At 40.6% G+C, this 16,200-nt stretch overlaps 2 protein-coding genes across 3 annotated transcripts in view; both read right to left on the bottom strand.

Moving 5' to 3' along the window:
* Positions 1-280: 280 nt before the first annotated feature.
* Positions 281-16,200, bottom strand: part of LOC124273578 (peptidoglycan recognition protein 1-like) — a 197,772-nt gene continuing 181,852 nt past the window's right edge. The window contains exons 2-6 of one of the 2 annotated variants that reach the window (XM_046708864.1): positions 5,767-5,994; positions 4,580-4,676; positions 4,083-4,283; positions 908-1,021; positions 281-540 (exon numbers count right to left, since the gene is read on the bottom strand). In XM_046708864.1, the coding sequence (XP_046564820.1) occupies positions 341-540; positions 908-1,021; positions 4,083-4,283; positions 4,580-4,676; positions 5,767-5,991 (837 nt within the window). In that variant the 5' untranslated portion in view covers positions 5,992-5,994 and the 3' untranslated portion in view covers positions 281-340. Of the gene's footprint in view, positions 541-907; positions 1,022-4,082; positions 4,287-4,579; positions 4,677-5,766; positions 5,995-16,200 lie in introns of both variants that reach the window. The other variant, XM_046708865.1, reaches the window with a different exon arrangement.
* Positions 11,244-13,689, bottom strand: LOC124273608 (peptidoglycan-recognition protein SC2-like). Its single transcript, XM_046708892.1, has 4 exons — positions 13,641-13,689; positions 12,589-12,870; positions 12,159-12,272; positions 11,244-11,495 (listed from the first exon to the last, which is right to left on the bottom strand). The coding sequence occupies exons 1-4, from the start codon at positions 13,687-13,689 to the stop codon at positions 11,296-11,298; spliced, it is 645 nt and encodes a 214-aa protein (XP_046564848.1). The 3' UTR covers positions 11,244-11,295.

Below are 16,200 nucleotides of genomic sequence, written 5' to 3'. Positions count from 1 at the left end.
AGAATAGGTCTTCAGCAACCCATGCTTGCCACAAAAGGCGACGTAAAGGCTTGTCGTAAGAGGCGACTAACGGGATCGGGTGGTCAGGCTCGTTGACTTTGTTGACACATGTCATCGGTTCCCAGTTGCGCAGATCGATGCTCATACTGTTGATCAATGAATTGTCTGGTCCATACTCGATTATTTACAGACCGCCGCCATTAGCTGGAATATTGCTGCGTGCGACGTAAAGCTCAACTCACTCACTCACTCATTGTAAATAATAACAGACGCTGCAATGTGTCACCATCCGGCACAATGTGCTGTTCCTGAATCTATTCAAACCACCCGTGTCTCCATTCTAGTAATGAGGCCACGTCTTGATGAGGGCATACAGTTTGGTCCCTGGACAGGCGGTGACACCAACATCACGGTGCCCCCTGAGAATATAGTTGGTCTGGATCTTGCCTTTAGCCACCCCACAGGCTATCAACATCTGGACCGTGTCCAGGGCCTTGGAGTTGGGGAGGCGTTCCATATAGTTGCCCATCATACAGAACCCTAGTTGAATGTCATCATACTTCAATACATCCAAGCAAACCTTTATACTTAAGAACTGACTTCAGTATGTTTTGCGTTTACGTTACGTACTGTGATAAGGCAATACACCGATGTTTTGCGTTTACGTTACGTACTGTGATTAGGCTATACACCGATGTTTTGCGTTTACGTTACGTACTGTGATTAGGCTATACACCGAAACAACCCCGAAGTCGATTCTAACATGTGAGAGAGTGAGTGAATTTAGTATTTGTGTGTTTAAGCACTTAAGTTTAAAAACGGGTTGCAGGATCGTCAAGTTCCTTCTTTAGAGCGAGCAACTGCTTTACAATACACATCCCACCTTTTAGCTGAATGTTAGACTTACCAAGTCCGACAGAGTTATAGCCCTTTGTGTGAGCGCCGACGATATCCCAACCACGTCCCTCGTAGGCGTTGCCGTCCTCGCCGATCAGGAAGCTGTACCCAACGTCGTTGAAACCTGAACATGTTCAAGGAACACAGTAGGTACTCGGATATGTTAGATTGGGAGTGAGAATCAGTTTGATAACAACTTTTGATAGATATATAATGGCGTTCAGCAGACACACCCTGGCAATGATCAGCCGTTAGGATTAGGTATTAACGTGGTTGCAGAGCCGTCTCGAGTCTGACGGCTCTGCAATGGGATGTATACTTCAAGGGTGAGCTGAAAATACGAATTCCATGTGCACTGATACGTTGATAGTAAGGTGAGGTGAGGTGATATTGGTTAAACGTCGTGCTTGAGAATTTTTCGCTAATATGACTACTTGCATGCGTGTGTATGTGTATGTGCTGGTTTTTAATGCTAGCCCACTGAGATACCATGCCGCAGTGAAGTATGAATACCCTACTAAGACACATTATACTGACTCCGAGCCGACCAGTCCTTGTTGTACCCATTAATGCCGAGAACAAGGCAGGGACCAACAAGTACTATGTTTTAACGCTTTTGGTATGACGCGGTCGGGGATCGAACCCTCGACCTTCCGATCTCCGGGCGGACGCTCTAACCACTACACCACGGAGGCGGTCCCTGTGTAAAAAAGATTTGGTTCCCCCATTGTAAAAGTTCCAGCGGAACTTTTCATTCCAACATTTTTTCCTGTAATAGTGCAAGCGGAACAATTATTTCGTTCCGCACACACAGAATTTATTCCGGGTAAAGAGGAACTTCCACACACATCATAAAGTGTCTAAAAGAGGGTTTTGTTTGTTGGGGTGGTCTTAAAAATTGGGGCGTGGGGATAACGGAAAGGAAAAAAAGATTGTCCTACGGTATTTGTTCCATATGGAACAAATCATGTGAGTGAGTGAGTGAGTTTAGTTTTACGCCGCACTCAGCAATATTCCAGCTATATGGCGGCGGTCTGTAAATAATCGAGTCTGGACCAGACAATCCAGTGATCAACAGCATTAGCATCGATCTGCGCAATTGGGAACCGATGACATGTGTCAACCAAGTCAGCGAAACTGACCACCCGATCCCGTTAGTCGCCTCTTACGACAAGATAGTCGCCTTTTTATGGCAAGCACATGGGTTGCTGAAGACCTATTCTACCCCGGATCTTCACGGGTCACAAATCATGTGGCTATCAAGAAGCAATTATCATGTGTGAAAGTTACTTAATTTATTTTTTTTATGAAAATACATTGTTGATTCCCCAGAATGCGAACTGATGATTCTAAATGAATCTTGTGTTAAAAAGAGTTCAGTTATTATGTAACCAAGTTACCTTCATTAATCAGGTTACAGTCAGTAGCCAGGTTACAGTCAACATGTAACCAAGTTACAGTCAGTCAGTAGCCAGGTTACAGTCCTTATGTGACAAGTTACAGTTGGTCAGTGGCCAGGTTACATTCAATATGTAACCAAGTTAGAGTTAGTCAGTAGCCAGGTTACAGTCAACATGTAACCAAGTTACAGTCAGTCAGTAGCCAGGTTACAGTCAACATGTTACCAAGTTAGTCAGTAGCCAGGTTACAGTCAACATGTAACCAATTAACAGTCAGTCAGTAGCCAGGTTACAGTCAACATGTGACCAATTAACAGTCAGTCAGTAGCCAGGTAACAGTCAACATGTAACTAATTAACAGTCAGTCAGTAGCCAGGTTACAGTCAACATGTAACCAATTAACAGTCAGTCAGTAGCCAGATTACAGTCAACATGTAACCAAGTTACAGTCAGTAGCCAGGTTACAGTCAACATGTAACCAAGTTACAGTTAGTCAGTAGCCAGGTTACAGTCAGCATGTAACCAAGTTACAGTTAGTCATTAGCCAGGTTACAGTCAACATGTAACCAAGTTGTAGTTAGTAGACATCCCGGAAGTTGGATGAGTCCATTTTGCATTCAATGATGACTGGAATAGGTTAGGCCTACGGTATTTGTTCCTGTTCGATGGAATATTTGCCGTATGTGCGGAATTTTTATTCGTGTCATCCATTCTCAATTTCACGGCATTTATTCCGAACCGGAACATTTACTACTCGGAACTAAATCATGTTTACACCTTGATAGTAAGAATCGTGGTAGGGACATGTGGATTAAGCGTAATATGAATTGTTGTTGTTTGTCATTGTTGTTTGTTGTTGTTGTTTGTTCCTCCAGTACCAGCGTGTGGACACTGCCAGATATGCATAGAATATAATGATATATGGTCTCTATCCACTCAAGTAATATCAGTGCCGTTCAGGTCTTATAGTTCCTCGTGTGACTGTAAATGTTAACTCACTCGCTCTCTCATAGCTCCCTCGGTCACATATGTTTAGCCAACGAGCCACATTCGTACTGAGCGTATTCAGCCAAATCCTCGATAATCTCTAGGGCATACGTTACGATAACTCTCCACTATACCCTGGATGCATCCACGGCTTGGGGCGATGATTTTATTACCTCCCTTGGCTGGCTCCGCATTCTCACAGTAGCCAGTCAGCTAAGCCGCCGTTACAACCGAGCTTGCCAGTTTCAACAAGCATAGCGGTCGCAGTCGCGAAGGTTTGTTCCCAGTGCCACTCAGAGTGTTTGGGAAATAATAAGGACAAATTCACAGATCTGAAACTTTAAAAAAATATATGACAGAACTCCTTCTACTTCTTTCAGATGACCTCTGCATCAATTTAAACGGTTAGATAATTTAAGAAGCGAAAGTGAGTTGTGATTGGTACGCTCAACTTCCCGGCGTAGGCACCTGATTGGATAAAAAGCCAGCCAACCCAAGGGAGGTAATAAAATCATCGCCCCAAGCCGTGGATGCATCCAGGGTATAGTGGAGAGAGATCGTAACGGATACCCTGGAGATTATCGAGGATGATTCAGCCACTACTGCCCTAATTACTCTTCCATTCATCATCCTTCGTCATGGATAACCATTGCCAAATGTTAAACTAGAATAACCCCACTCTCCCACCCAGAGTTCCATGCTAAGTCATCACTGCGCCGGAGTATGGAATAACCCCTGTTTCAGTTTACTGAGATTTTAGTTACCAAATGAATATTCATATAACGTCACATGACCTACCACGTGAGTCCATATGGTCTCTCTGATAGGCCCTCGCCATGGCAGCACATGACGCCTCGGTGTGACAGGCAGCACTAGCGCCGTGGTGGATGAAGGCGTATTTCACAGCGCCGTGGAGATGTAGTTGGCCGGCCTTGGGCGTCCGGGCTCCCCATTCAGACTTGGAGATGATTCGAGGACAGCCGGCGTGGGTACTGCTGCCTGCAACAAGTGAGCATCACGGTGTCGTCACATTATCCTCGAAATTATCTTCTTGGTCGATTTGACGTTTCTCCATGGCTGGATCAGTATAGCCGAGTTAGAATCGGTCTTTAGTAACCCATGCTTGTGGTAAGAGGCGACTAACGGGATCGGGTGGTCAGGTTCGCTGACTTGGTTGACACATGTCATCGTATCTCAACTGTGTAGATCGATGCTCATGCTGTTGATCACAGGATTGTCTGGTCCAGACTCGATTATGAAACAGACAAAGGATAAGTGTCTTTGTCTTCTCTTACCCGTGTGTGTTCCAGTGTGTGTTCCGCTGTTTGGGTGTGACGTCACTGACGACGGACACGTCTTCAAGTCCACGTAGTTCTCCGCAACCCACCCGTCCTGCAACAAAAAGTCAACTTTACATTTACTTTACAGATGACCATTCCTTAATACACACATATAAATGTGAAATGACCACCGTCATAATGAATACAGATGGCCTACAGTCAGCTTCAGAGTTAATGTTGCCATTGTTCATGTACATCCTTTTATGGTAAATATAAGTCGAATCGTATGTGTTTCAAAGGTAAGTATTTAATATGACATTAATATGACTTTCAAGAGACGGTCACCCCTAGCATTGTAAAGACGTGTAATATTATGCCACGGCAGCTTCTTCTCGACGCCAGGGACGGTGGTGTAGTGGTTAAAACGTTCGAACGTTCATCTGGAGACCCGGGTTAGATTTCCCACATGAGAACAACGTCTAAAGCCCATTCCAGTGTCGCCAATCAATATTCTGACATATTGCTGTAATATTGCTAAGCTAAATAATTATATGCTGCCGCTGCTGTCTCACTGTCTGCCTCTCTGCGTTCTCTCTCTCTCTCTCTCTCTCTCTCTCTCTCTCTCTCTCTCTCTCTCTCTCTCTCTCTCTCTCTCTCTCTCTCTCTCTCTCTCTCTATCTCTCTCGTTTAACCGCAAACCAACCAACAACCAAACCAGCACAAAAGACCCCCAGCACATGACCTCTTCGCCTATTTATACCTCCCATCTTTCTGTATCTTTCTCTCCTTTCTCTGCACATCCACTGCCATGATATTGCTGAAATATTGCTAAAAGCAGCGTAACGCCAGGGATGAGTGAGTTCTGGCACAGAAAACAACAACGGGGAACGAAAACAGACATTCGGCATGTCAGACCCATAGGTCGTAATCTTCCAACGGACCCTGCTTTCAGTCGGCCATCACGGTATTAAATAGTGTATTGGTGGCCAAATATCTTCAGGGAAGGACTCGTGGTCTATGTATAAAAGTTTGGTTGAAACAAATACTTCCTATAAAAATTAAAAAGGACCCCCAGTAAGTTGCCTAGCAATGAGGAAATCTAGACTTCATTTAGGACTTAAGCATTGCAGAAAGGGGTGGGCGGAAGTGGGGTAATGTGATTCAGGGACTGTGAGACAGATTAACGGTCTCTGTGCGCTTACCTTCCCATCATAGTCAATGTGTGCCCACTCATAACCACTGGCTTTGCTCTCATCTCCCTTAAACTGGTAACAGAACCCGGGGTAGATGTTCCCTATCGTGCCATGGGTAGTTCCGGGTCCTGACCGGATGTGAACCGTAACCTTTCCACATGCGCATGTCGCTGCGCTAATAACCTCCACGCTTGAGGCCATGAGCAACAAAACAGCTACAATCGAGCCGATCATGATCTAGGAAGAGTCAGAAATAAGTCAAATCAGTAACAAATGTGTTCACCGAACACAATCAGCAAAACGATTTTTAAACTTACACTAAATTACATTTTCATCAGGTCATTTTAATGTAATTGTTCTGAATAAATAATTATTTGTTTCTTGTAAATACCGTTTTGAATTTTTTAAATGAAACTCAGGGTTTTCACCGACAATGAACTGACTCACATTTGTGTGATAAATACAAGTAAGTAAAATATTGTTTTAAGGTTTGGTTGTTTGTTTATTGTTGAACGCCGTACACAGCGATATTGCAATTAAAAGTACAATTTGTAAATAATAGAATTTTTGACCAGTGGTCAACAGCATGAGCATCAATCTGAGCAATTGGGATACAATGACATGTGTCAACCAAGTCAGCAAACCTGACCACCCGATCCCGTTAGTCGCCTCTTACGACAAACATGAGTTAGTGAAGACCAATTCTAACCCGGATCTTCACGGGCATTACTGCTATAAAGGTCATGCAACTTCAGTAATCAGATAACCATCTTTTCGCTCTGGGGACAAAAGAAAACAAAATTTAACGAAAGGTAATCGATATCCTATGTAGTTAATGAAGCAAGCCAATGCTTCTTAATATAATGAAGTGTGTTATGCTGACTTAAGCACGTACTTGCTGGAGGTACGACAACTGCATCTTGTGGTATTGTCGATGGTGATGTATATAAAAAGGACATGTTTACTGGGCACTAAAACACATTGATCCTTCAGCACATGCAGGTATTGTCCATGTTTCATTCTCGTGTGGTTCAGACAACACCTGCGTTTCTCAATACAGACGTCATGAGCCCGAATCCGGGTCTGAGTAAATGTAATAATGGTAAAGGGGAGACATGTGTTAATGTTAGAATCCGAACACGGGGTGTTCGGGAAATGAAAGAACATGCCCCGAGTTCATGTCAAGGCTTTTAACAAATACACATTAATCTGAACGGTGTTAAGTCTAGTGAAAGTGTACTTTATGCCTTGTAAACATTTTATTATCATTTTATTTCGTTGATTGCACGCATGTACATGTTATGGAGCAAGATATTTAATACAATCTGAAACTGAATATTGTCACATTTTGATATATCGATCCATCAGACAGTAGGTTTCACTGATGGCGTCTTACGTTGAGGCTCATGAGCATATCTCCAAGCAATCTTTATTTACAGTACTGAAGAGGCCATAGGCATATAGTACATTTTACATACAGTTGCAGAGGGTGCAATATATATGAATATATCGTAAATAATACCAGATCTGTAATGCAGAGGATCTCATATTTATGGCATGGTGTATATACATTGCAAGGTATTTTGTGGCTGTTTGATTTTTGGATGCCATGGGGGTATAGAATTTGTCTATTCGGGAGTTCAAGTAGAAATATTTCTTTATGTATTCTTTTCTGATATTTGCATACAATGGACAAACAAGCAAGAAATGATATTCATCTTCTACCTCCTGATAAGTACAATGTTTACACAATCGTTTTTCCCGTGGTATCCCTGAATGCCTACTTTTTTCATGGAGAAGATCATGGGAACTATAGTTTGGCATGAAATGCATGTGGACCCGTTTTTTTGTAAATATCTCTTCATCCAATGACCCAATCGATCTCAAACTGTGCAAGTGGATGTTTCGTCAGACAACCTAATCACATTGTAAATCACCGATTTTATGCATTTGTATTAAAGAATCTGTCTATGTAACTGTGAACAAAATCAACAGCAGAACGCAGAATGCTTGCAGAGGGAGGGAGCAAATGACCTGTAACAGCGGCAGTGTTGGGTCATAAAGGTCAACGTTCGTCAATATAGGTCAGCTATGCACGTGACAGGTATGAAGAGGTGTTCATTTCTAGCAAATAGCCCGCGACATCTCTGATGGCCCTGATGTCAAAAGTATCTAATTTTGGATGCCTACCTTTTTGTACAAGGTTTTGTTGATTGGTTGTTGGTTTATTTTTCACAATTGTTAGCACGATGTTCTATTTCATGCCAAGAGCAAAATTTGTACGTCTCATGTTATACGACACCTTATAAATCGGTTTGCTACGTTTGCTCTATTTTTTTAACAAAATTCAACACATTTCTAATTAAACGTTTAGCATCATCTGAATAAGCTTTCATGATGACAGATAGAAGTAGTCAATGTGAATGATCCAAACGGTCTTTCACTGTGCAGTGCACAGGTAACTATCATGAACTGCACGTGCATTGACCTTTATGACCCAACACTGCCGCTGTTACAGGTCATTGGCTCCCTCCCTCTGCAAGCATTCTGCGTTCTGCTGTTGATTTTGTTGACAGTTACATAGACAGATTCTTTAATACAAATGCATAAAATCGGTGATTTACAATGTGATTAGGTTGTCTGAAAAAACATCCACTTGCACAGTTTGAGATCGATTGGGTCATTGGATGAAGAGATATTTACAAAAAAACGGGTCCACATGCATATCATGCCAAACTATATATCTGAAACTGGCTAGTGCTGTACTGAAGTTCTTAACATTATTGTCTAGAAGATATTTTTCTATAAGCATGAATGATTTAAAACAGGAGTAATGGTTTAACTTATTGTGTAAACATAGTGAAAAGTGCCACTTTTGAAATGACACATCTTTCAGCCTTTGTGTTAAATCATATATAAAATGCTCTGGTGCTGTTATATTTTGTTCTGTCCAGATGTAATCATAGCCGTAAGACTGAAGTATCTTTCTGACACCAGAGGTCCAGTTATTTTTACCTCTATCATCGTAAAGCATCATCATGTTGTAACATTTTTGGGGGAATCTGGTGCTTGGGATTTTATACAATCTTATCCAATATTTTATTACTTTTATGTAACTAAATATATACATAAGGTATCTCCCACATTCCTCATAAACTGTAACATTTGGGGTGTTGGAGTTTACTCCTAAAAATCTTTTGCACGCATATAGATGTACCTTCTCTAGTATGTCATAGATTTCTTGGCCCCTATACTTCTGCACCATAGAGTAGAATAGGACTAATCTTAGTGTCAAAGGTTTTGAAAAAGGTGTCAAAGCTAATATTTGGAAGCGGCGTTATGGTTCTTAAAATGCCTATTAATTTTTTTTAGCCTGTAGTGCGGCTTTGTTGCAGTGCAATGACCAAGATACTCGATTTGTAAAAAGTACACCCAAGTATTTGTAACTTCTTACGACCTCCAATCTTTTACCTTTATAAAACCATTTTTCACGTCTTGATAATTTCCCTCCATTTTTGAAAACTATGACCTTTGTCTTATCGATATTGGCATTCAGTTTCCATTGTTTACAGTAGTACTCAAGTTGATTTATTAGCTTTTGAAGTCTAGGTACTGTGCTCGCGAACATACAATATCATCAGCAAAAAGAAGCAGAAAAAGTTTCATAGTTTCTGGAGGTAATTGGATGCCCTTGTTACAGTTTTCATATATTTGTAGCGATGGTTCGTTGATGAAGAACGAAAACAGAAAAGGACTTAGAAATGCATCCTTGTCTTGCCCCAATGTTACAGCAGAAGAAATCAGATAGGTTGTTATTGTTTCGAACACAAGCCTTCACGTTGTGGTAAATGCAGTTTAATAATTTACCAATTTTAGTACTGATACCTTGAGACTTACAATGGGACCACAGGATGCTTCTCTTAACGGAGTCAAACGCTTTAGCAAAATCTACAAATATGGCATACATTTTTTCCCCCTTTCGGGCTAATATTTCTGCACAAGTGTCTGCAAAATAAAGACATTATCAGTTGTAGAGTACCCGTGCCTGAAACCGACTCGTGCTTCATCTATCTTATCAAAGGCATCGGCCCAAAATACTAAACGTCTATGTATAATACTGGTAAAAATCTTACTGAAAACACTCAAAAGAGTTATACCCCTGTAATTGTTGGTGTCATTAGTTGATCCCTGTTTGTGCAAGGGAATCACAATCCCCAAAGCCCACTGTTCGGGAAAGAAAGAATTTTCAAGAATAACATTAAAGAGGATTTCAAGGCAGGGGAGGATAATGTCGGATGAATATTTAAAGAATCAGGAATCAAGTTATCTTCACCGGCAGATTTATTACATTTTAAATTTGCAATACTTTCTGAAATTTCATTTTTTGTTATAGGTGAATCAAGAATCTCTGAGGTTAACTGGCAAAACGACTTATCGAATTCATTCAATTTATAGGTAGCACAAAAACTCTCCTCATTCCCTGTAGAGGGTGAAAACAATTCCTTGAAGTGGGAATACCAATCCTCGATTGGTTTATTGTTTCGTGAATAACAATTAGTATACCTTGGGATAGCAACGTTACAGCTCAACACATGGCCTTCTCATTTCAGTTTGATCGACTTATAAATTAAGTCGGCGTATAAGTTTTACTTGCCTTGAGAGCTGGACCAGGAGCAGAAACACACAGAAAAATGACCTAGTCTGGAAATAAGCAGAACAAGATAACCTATTTTTACCGAACAGAGTCAGATAGTGAGAGTGTTCGTTGAATGGACTGAGTGAAGCCAATTTGAGAAATATTTGCATTGATAATCAAGGTATAGAACACCTGAACATTTTGTACAAGAGCAAGAATTCGAACCTAGATGCTAGGCGTGACGAGGGAGCACATTTACAACACCGCCACAATACCGACCCAGCATTGCCACCTGATGGCGAACTGTAAATGGTCGAATCTGGGCTAAGCAAACCAATGGTAAATGGAGTGCGAGGTCCATAATTTCATAACTTTCTCATCTTTAATACTGATATCTTAAAATTCTCAAATTGTGATACATTCACACTTTTCCCCCTTGAAATAATGACATATTTCCTTTTTAGCTTGTTCAAACTATGACATCTTGACTTTTCCTAATATGACAGCTTCACAGTTTCCCATCTTGATATAATGACAAATTCACATTTTCAATCTCTAACATCTTTACTTTTCCCCCATGTTCCAAATATGCCATTTTTACATCTTCAAAATATGAATCTTTGCATTATCATGTGACACGTTTGCATTTTCCCATCTTCAATGTTCTACATCGTCACACTTTCCCCTGTCTCGGATTATGACATCTTAATATTTTCTCTCATCTTAAATCTTCATCTTGACACTCATTCACCCGACCGATGGCTCACTCATTCAAGCACTCAAAGAAACTCCCTCTCAATGCATGTATTGCCACACGCATAATCGAATGTCGTCGAACAGAACGCTTTGCAGAAAAAGTTTATTCACAAATAGCGTGATTTAGCCTCCCAGTTTGTTCATTGTTAGTAATGAGGCCACGTCTTGATGAGGGCATACAGTTTGGTCCCTGGACATGCTGTGCTGCCCATGTCTCGGTGTCCCCTGAGAATATAGTTGGTCTGGATCTTTCCTTTAGCCACCCCACAGGCTATCAACTTCTGGACCGTGTCCAGGGCCTTGGAGTTGGGGAGGCGTTCCATATAGTTGCCGATCACACAGAAACCTGGGGAAAAGTAGGGGGTGGTCAGCGAGTGACATATGTAACAATACAATGGTATGCGTTGATAAGAGTACAGCTGTGTCTGTGGTTAAGAGTACGATGGTATGTGTTGATAACAGTACAACTGTGTCTGTGGTTAAGAGTACAGTGGTATGCGTTGATAACAGTACAACTGTGTCTGTGGTTTGTATTGGTAACAGTACAACTGTGTCTGTGGTTAACAGTACAATGGTATGCGTTGATAACAGTACAGCTTTGTTGGTAAGAGTACAGTGGCATGTTTTGGTAACACTACAACTGTGTCTCTGTCTCTGTCTCTTGGTATGAATATAATGTTATGTGTTGGTAACAGTACAACTGTCTTTGTCTCTTGGTATGAATATAATGTTATGTGTTGGTAACAGTACAGCTGTGTCTGTTGGTAACATAACCGTAACATAGAAGGTGGCGAGGCATCAGACATTCTTCACGCCTGAAAGGACGGTACAGTGAAACCTTTTTAGTCCGGATCCTGTTTAACTGTAAATACAACTCTTGGGCGAGGAATGCTGGGAATGCTTGCATGTAATTAAACCAAAGTGACACTACTCCTTTTAAGTGTTATTCTGGGCGATCTCACTTGGTCGGTAGTGTCCGGATTAACAGGGGTTCACTAATCAGTCTTACCAAGACCCACTGAGTTGTAGCCTTGAGTGTGAGCACCCACTGCGTCCCAGCCACGACCTTCGTAGGCGTTGCCGTCTTCGCCGATGACAAAACTGTAGCCAATGTCGTTCCAGTCTGTGAGAAAGACACATGACATTTAGTGATTATGAAAATAATATTCCATTTGAAAAGCAAGTTGTCGAAAGTTTTGTTCCAAATATTGGGGGAGTGGGGGTGGGGGTTGGGTGATGATATTTTTTATGGAGAAGCAGGGACAATGTGAATGACCCCCCTAAAACTTATGTACAAAATAAGTGACCCCCCGTATGTCATGTACAAAATAAATGACCCCCCTCCCCTTACCATAATTTCTAAACATAATTTTAAACATATTTTTATGTACAAAATTGAAAGTCCCTTTCAGCTTGCTTCTAACAGATAAACAACGTACGATGTCCGTCCATGTGGTATCGCTGGTACCCTCTGACAATGGCGGCACACTCAGTCTCTGTGTGACACGCGGCACTAGCGCCATGATGGATGAAAGCATACTTGACCGCGCCGTGTAGAAAACTTCTGGATGTCGGTGCTGTTGCTCCCCACTGAGATCTCGTTACGATGTTGGGACAACCGTCATTAGTGCTGGTTCCTGCAACAGTGACCTCTGCAACTTCATGACAATGTACAATGTTTGGGAAAATTGTATCAAAATAGTTAATTATGTAAAACGAGACTGTGTGCTTAAGTTGGTTTTTTTTTCATTCAACGTTAACCAACTTTTCAGTCAATCTGTGCCTGGGCCTAGATTTTCGAAGTTCTCTTAGCGCTAAGATAGTCGTAAGTTACTGTTAATGTATGGCACTTACGACGATCTCAGCACTAAGAGAGCTTCGAAAATCTAGGCCCTGGCCACTACACGTGGAAGTAAATCCTAAAATGATGTTTATCTTGGAACCTTTTTCAATTTATGGTGAATTATTGTTATGCGTTAAGTAAACCTTTCGGCCAAATTCGTCCTTTTCCGTCCCTTTGCGTAATTGCGCATACAGACATTCGTCCCTTTCCGCATTCACTGATACAGAAATTCGTCCTTTTCCGTCCCTTTCCGTATTTGCGGATACAGACATTCGTCCTTTTCCGTCCCTTTCCGTACTCGCGGATACATCTAATCCAACTCGAGTTATTCCGGGAAAATTGGGTGAGTGGTGACGAGTGACAGCAGATCGAGAGGCAAGTTGTTGGAGCGGCTAAATGCATGGGATGCCCAGATCCATTGTCATATAGCAAGACGGCATGGGATGTTGTCTCATTTCTAAAAGATATTCATACCCAAAGGCTGTAAGACCTTAAGTACCATATATAATACGTCACTATATTATATTTTTGCACAAGTTATCAGTCCAACAAATTTATTGAACATTTTAACAGGTAACACTGTAATTGTTAATATTACACGCAATTACTCTCTAGGCGTTCGTGAAATGAGCGTCGGTGACTACCTACAATCGGCCGACGTGAACCACGTCAACCTCCACAGAATCTCCTGCTTCATGTTGGACGTGAGCATTCATAAGTTAAGGTGATATCATGTTGATGAAAACATACATAAACTGCTTCATCAAACCTGTGCTTGCAGGACATTCCTTGATTATAACGTAATTCTCAGCAATCCAACCATCCTATAAAAAAAGGAAACTGAATTTGTGAGTGGCTGTACCTTCGAAGGGGGTTGACGTAGCGTAAAAATATTGTCCTCCTGAGAGGGTACATAAGTCCCAAAACATTTCAAGTAAATTTAAGTCTACCAGGTTTTTAATCGTAGTATTTTTGTCATTTTAATGTATGGCTAAATCTCAGCATAAACGCCAATGGCTGAAGGGATGGTGTAAATCCAGCTAGGGTCCATGCAGGTAATAAAGGCACTGTAAGTCCCCATGGTCACTAGTATGGTGATCTACCTTCAGTTGTTGGCGATTACTAGCCCATTTTTACATTGTATTGTCCAAAAATAGTTTTCTACTTTTAAAGATATAAGCTAGCTAGTTTTAATTCATTTTGTGATAATCTAGTTATTTTACTGTCCTTCGTTGACAGGGTTTTATATATTATATGTATTTTGGATTTAGAACTAGTTTTAGTCACGATATGGCTGAGATATTGCCGATGTGACTTTAAATTTTAACTCACTCACTCACTCCAATAAAAAAATATGAGTGCAAGATAAAGGCATACATTTGTTATTTTTGTGAGACAATTCAATACCTTATTATAACTTAGAAGTTGATTAATCAATGAAAATAACGGATAAGAGTGAGGGGTATGGTTATATGCCGTTTAAGTGATATTTAAACGGGACACACAAGAAATGGCCTTTTTTCATATGTGAAATCAGAGACCGTATAATAGAGGGACGGCCCTCTAGCCAGTGCACAAAACCATCAGCGCTATGGCTTGTACTGCGCAGCCTATCCGGAAGCCGGCAAAAACGTGTGTTGACTTCAGTCATCGATTTCGCGTATTTTCATTGCAAAGGTAAGATTTGATTTTTTTCATGTATTCTCATGCATATACTTACATTTGCAACAGTGCATTAGAGGTGTATTATGGGTGCTAAAGCATATATTTGTCTTTGTATTTGATGAATACTGTCATGTGTGCAGTATCATCATGTTGTAACATTTTTTGGGGAATCTGGTGCTTGGGATTTTATACAATCTTATCCAATATTTTATTACTTTTATGTAACTAAATATATACATAAGGTATATCCCACATTCCTCATAAACTGTAACATTTGGGGTGTTGGAGTTTACTCCTAAAAATCTTTTGCACGCATATAGATGTACCTTCTCTAGTATGTCATAGATTTCTTGGCCCCTATACTTCTGCACCATAGAGTAGAATAGGACTAATCTTAGTGTCAAAGGTTTTGAAAAAGGTGTCAAAGCTAATATTTGGAAGCGGCGTTATGGTTCTTAAAATGCCTATTAATTTTTTTAGCCTGTAGTGCGGCTTTGTTGCAGTGCAATGACCAAGATACTCGATTTGTAAAAGTACACCCAAGTATTTGTAACTTCTTACGACCTCCAATCTTTTACCTTTATAAAACCATTTTTCACGTTTTGATAATTTCCTCCATTTTGAAAACTATGACCTTTGTCTTATCGATATTGGCATTCAGTTTCCATTGTTTACAGTAGTACTCAAGTTGATTTATTAGCTTTTGAAGTCTAGGTACTGTGCTCGCGAACATACAATATCATCAGCAAAAAGAAGCAGAAAAAGTTTCATAGTTTCTGGAGGCAATTGGATGCCCTTGTTACAGTTTTCATATATTTGTAGCGATGGTTCGTTGATGAAGAACGAAAACAGAAAAGGACTTAGAAATGCATCCTTGTCTTGCCCCAATGTTACACCAGAAGAAATCAGATAGGTTGTTATTGTTTCGAACACAAGCCTTTACGTTGTGGTAAATGCAGTTTAATAATTTACCAATTTTAGTACTGATACCTTGAGGTTTACAATGGGACCACAGCATGTTTCTCTTAACGGGGTCAAACGCTTTAGCAAAATCTACAAATATGGCATACATTTTTTCCCCCTTTCGGGCTACATATTTCTGCACAAGTGTCTGCAAAATAAAGACATTATCAGTTGTAGAGTACCCGTGCCTGAAACCGGCTTGTGTTTCCTCTATCTTATCAAAGGGATTGGCCCAAAATACTAAACATCTATGTATAATACTGGTAAAAATCTTACTGAAAACACTCAAAAGAGTTATACCCCTATAATTGTTGGTGTCATTAGTTGATCCCTGTTTGTGCAAGGGAATCACAATCCCCAAAGCCCACTGTTCGGGAAAGAAAGACTTTTCAAGAATAACATTAAAGAGGATTTCAAGGCAGGGGAGGATAATGTCGGATGAATATTTAAAGAATTCAGGAATCAAGTTATCTTCACCGGCAGATTTATTACATTTTAAATTTGCAATACTTTCTGAAATTTCATTTCTTGTTATAGGTGAATCAAGAATCTCTGAAGTTAACTGGCAAAACGACTTATC

The sequence above is a fragment of the Haliotis rubra genome, unplaced genomic scaffold (assembly GCF_003918875.1).
Source record: "Haliotis rubra isolate DU_JTF1 unplaced genomic scaffold, ASM391887v1 Scf182, whole genome shotgun sequence".
Lineage (NCBI taxonomy): Eukaryota > Metazoa > Mollusca > Gastropoda > Lepetellida > Haliotidae > Haliotis > Haliotis rubra.
The sequence above is the reverse complement of the archived record's forward strand: the minus strand, read 5'-3'. Positions and strand labels throughout refer to the sequence as shown.